Source organism: Hyaena hyaena, unplaced genomic scaffold, assembly GCF_003009895.1.
Source record: "Hyaena hyaena isolate Hyena2069 unplaced genomic scaffold, ASM300989v1 scaffold_1217, whole genome shotgun sequence".
NCBI classification, from domain to species: domain Eukaryota; kingdom Metazoa; phylum Chordata; class Mammalia; order Carnivora; family Hyaenidae; genus Hyaena; species Hyaena hyaena.
Window position 1 is genome coordinate 88,343 of NW_024081822.1, and position 2,967 is coordinate 91,309.

The window sequence follows — 2,967 nt, forward strand, 5'->3', positions numbered from 1 at the left end:
GAAATGTAAAGTATTGTCAAAGTGATAAGTGTTAAGAAAGGAAAAATAAAGCAAGGGATGGAGAATTGGAATTCCAGGTGCGAGGCTGAAATTGGATAGATAGGTTCCAGGGAGGGACTCACTGAGAACATGACTTTTGAGTAAGGACATGAAGGCAGCGACAGGACCAGTCCTGTGGCTGTCTGGGGAAGGAGCATTCCAGGTAGAGGGATAGCAGGGCAGGAATAAGCCTGGCATACTCAAGGAACAGTGAGGAACACTCCAGCATGGCTGGAGCTGAGAGAGCAAGGTAGAGAATATCAGGAAGTAGGTTGAGAGAAATGATGGGGATCTGGCAGAAGCTGATAGCTTAGAGCCTTGGAAGTCCTAGAATGGAATTTGTTTTTTACACTGAATGTGATGGGGAGCCATTGAGTATTTTCAGCATAGGCAGGACCTGATTTTCCTCATCTTTTAACAGGAGCACTCTTGCNAAGAGGGAGGAGACTGCAGCGGCGGCAGCGGCTGGCGGGAGCCCGAAGTGGCAGAGGGGCAGCCGCCGCCGACCGGGAGGCGGAGGCCCCGCGAAGCTCAGAGCTGGGGATACCGCCGCCATCCTCTTCGCCAACCCCGCAGCCCTCCTTGACGCGCTCCCTGCATACAGATCCACCCCTCCCAGCCTGTGCAAGCACCGGCTCGTCGCCTGCTGATCCTCCTTTGACACAGGCTCACCGCGGAGGCAGCAGCGAGGTGTCCGATTTGGGCACGTGAGGCCCGCGACCCGGGGCGGCGGACGCCAGCTAGGGCAAGGCCATTGGTGGGCTCCGAAGGGGGATGGGATGGACTCCTGCAGGAGATAAGGGGTGGAGGCGGGAGCTGGGTGAGGCTGGAGAGGGGGAGTGCGATGGGAAATAGGAAAAGGAGGTGGCGTTAGGAGCCAGGCAAGAAATTGAAGGTGAGCCTGGAGAAGCTAGGGCACCGGATGCCAGAAAGCGATTGTGGGTAGACAAGGGGCGTATGGGCAGAAGGCTGGGGTATCCGGGGAGGGAGGACAGTGAGTGCGTGCGGGTCAAGGCGGTGAAGGGATAGATAGGCGCTTTGCAGGGGATTGAGAGTGGGCGCTAGTGGCGGGTGTTGGAGGCAGTGGGCTCTGAACAAGGAGGTAGCCCGCCCCCTCCTGCAGAGTCCTAACCCCGCCAGCACCACTGCTGCTGCCGCCCTTTCCCGCAGCCTAAAGGAACCTAGGAGGGAGGGTACTTGCAGGCACCCAGCCAGGATTTCCAGCACTGCTGCCAGGCTCATGGGGGGGTGGGATTTAGGTTCTGGCGCAGGGCACGGAGACACGTCGCTATTGGGAGAACTTCACCTTATGGTATACTGAATGTTTCTTTCTTATCTTCTCTCCTCCCCCTGCAGGCATGAAGACCCCCAACGCACAGGAGGCCGAAGGGCAACAAACCAGGGCAGCTGCGGGACGGACTACTGGGTCTGCAAACATGACGAAGAAAAAAACCTCCCAAAAGAAGCAGAGAGGCAGACCTTCGTCTCAGTCCCGCAGGAACATCGTGGGCTGCAGAATTTCACATGGATGGAAGGAAGGTGATGAGCCCATCACCCAGTGGAAAGGAACCGTTCTGGATCAGGTGCCTATAAATCCCTCTCTTTATCTGGTGAAATATGATGGAATTGACTGTGTCTATGGACTGGAACTTCACAGAGACGAAAGAGTTTTGTCTCTTAAAATTCTTTCCGACAGGGTGGTATCATCTCAAGTCGGTGATGCCAACCTTGCAAACACCATAATTGGTAAAGCTGTGGAACATATGTTTGAGGGTGAGCATGGTTCTAAGGATGAATGGAGGGGGATGGTCTTAGCCCAAGCACCTATCATGAAAGCCTGGTTTTATATTACCTATGAGAAGGATCCTGTCTTGTACATGTACCAGCTTCTAGATGATTATAGAGAAGGAGACCTACGTATCATGCCAGAGTCCAGTGAGTCTCCTCCAGCAGAGAGGGAGCCAGGAGGAGTTGTAGATGGCCTGATAGGTAAACATGTGGAATATACCAAAGAAGATGGCTCCAAACGGATTGGCATGGTCATTCACCAAGTGGAAGCCAAACCCTCTGTGTATTTCATCAAGTTTGATGATGATTTCCATATCTATGTCTATGATTTGGTGAAAAAGTCATAACTGTTAGGGTAAACTTTGCCACATTTGTGAAAACAAATGTATACTTTGTAGACTTGCAAAACAATGTTGCTTTTCAGTGTATTGCAAGCTTAAGGGTCCCTGTTAATTCAACTACTTTGCCACCATAACTGTTGTTTTGTTTTGAAAAATACAAATTTATGTGGACATGACATGCTGTGTGTAAGGACTTTGTCATGTTGAAAAGATCGGGTGTGTTTGGTGGATGGGGCATGAAAGGAAGGAACAGCTGTAAATGCAGGCTGTGAATAAAGTTCAGCTAGTATCATAATCAGTCATCTAAAAATGGAATAGGACTTAGCTGGTCTGGTCTAGAGAGGGGGGAGGAGAAAGAACTAGAAATGGGCTGTAGAGGGAGGGAGAAGGGGAGGTGACTGCTTAGGAAGAGGTGGGGCAGGGCCAGAAATGGAGAGGGTCCTTGGGGGAGGGATAGCCTAAGAGAGAGAGGCACCCAACTGGGAGGAGATGGAGAGTAACAGAGGGGGAGTGAGATCTTGGGGCTTAGAGGAAAACAACAGAATGCCTTGAGTACAGAGGGGCTCAAAGAAGCTCAGAAGAGGTCCAGAGCAAGGGGGGAGGGGGAGGAAGTTGGCAGGAATCTGAAGGATACTCAAAGGGAAGGCCTGTGCATGAGTAAGGAGCCAGAAGGGGAGGAACACTGAGGAAGGAAGAACTCCAAGCAGAAAGACTGACAGAGGAAGTGAGAATACAGAAAAGGAGGTGTGGGGAGTGGGTCCCATGAGACATGGGAAGGCCCAGGAAAAAGTTGGGCTTC

At 52.0% G+C, this 2,967-nt stretch overlaps 1 protein-coding gene across 4 annotated transcripts; it reads left to right on the forward strand.

Moving 5' to 3' along the window:
- The first annotated feature begins 502 nt into the window (after nt 1–502).
- Nucleotides 503–2,344, forward strand: LOC120224542 (spindlin-2). Of its 4 annotated transcripts, none has more exons than XM_039222811.1 (2): nt 503–796; nt 1,396–2,344. In XM_039222811.1, exon 2 carries the CDS (start codon nt 1,398–1,400, stop codon nt 2,172–2,174), a length of 777 nt encoding a protein of 258 aa, XP_039078742.1. In that variant the 5' UTR covers nt 503–796; nt 1,396–1,397; the 3' UTR covers nt 2,175–2,344. The 4 variants fall into 4 exon arrangements, with proteins under 4 accessions (XP_039078742.1, XP_039078743.1, XP_039078745.1 ...); XM_039222812.1 differs by having other exon boundaries at nt 503–784; XM_039222814.1 differs by having other exon boundaries at nt 503–729.
- The last annotated feature ends 623 nt before the right edge of the window (nt 2,345–2,967 follow it).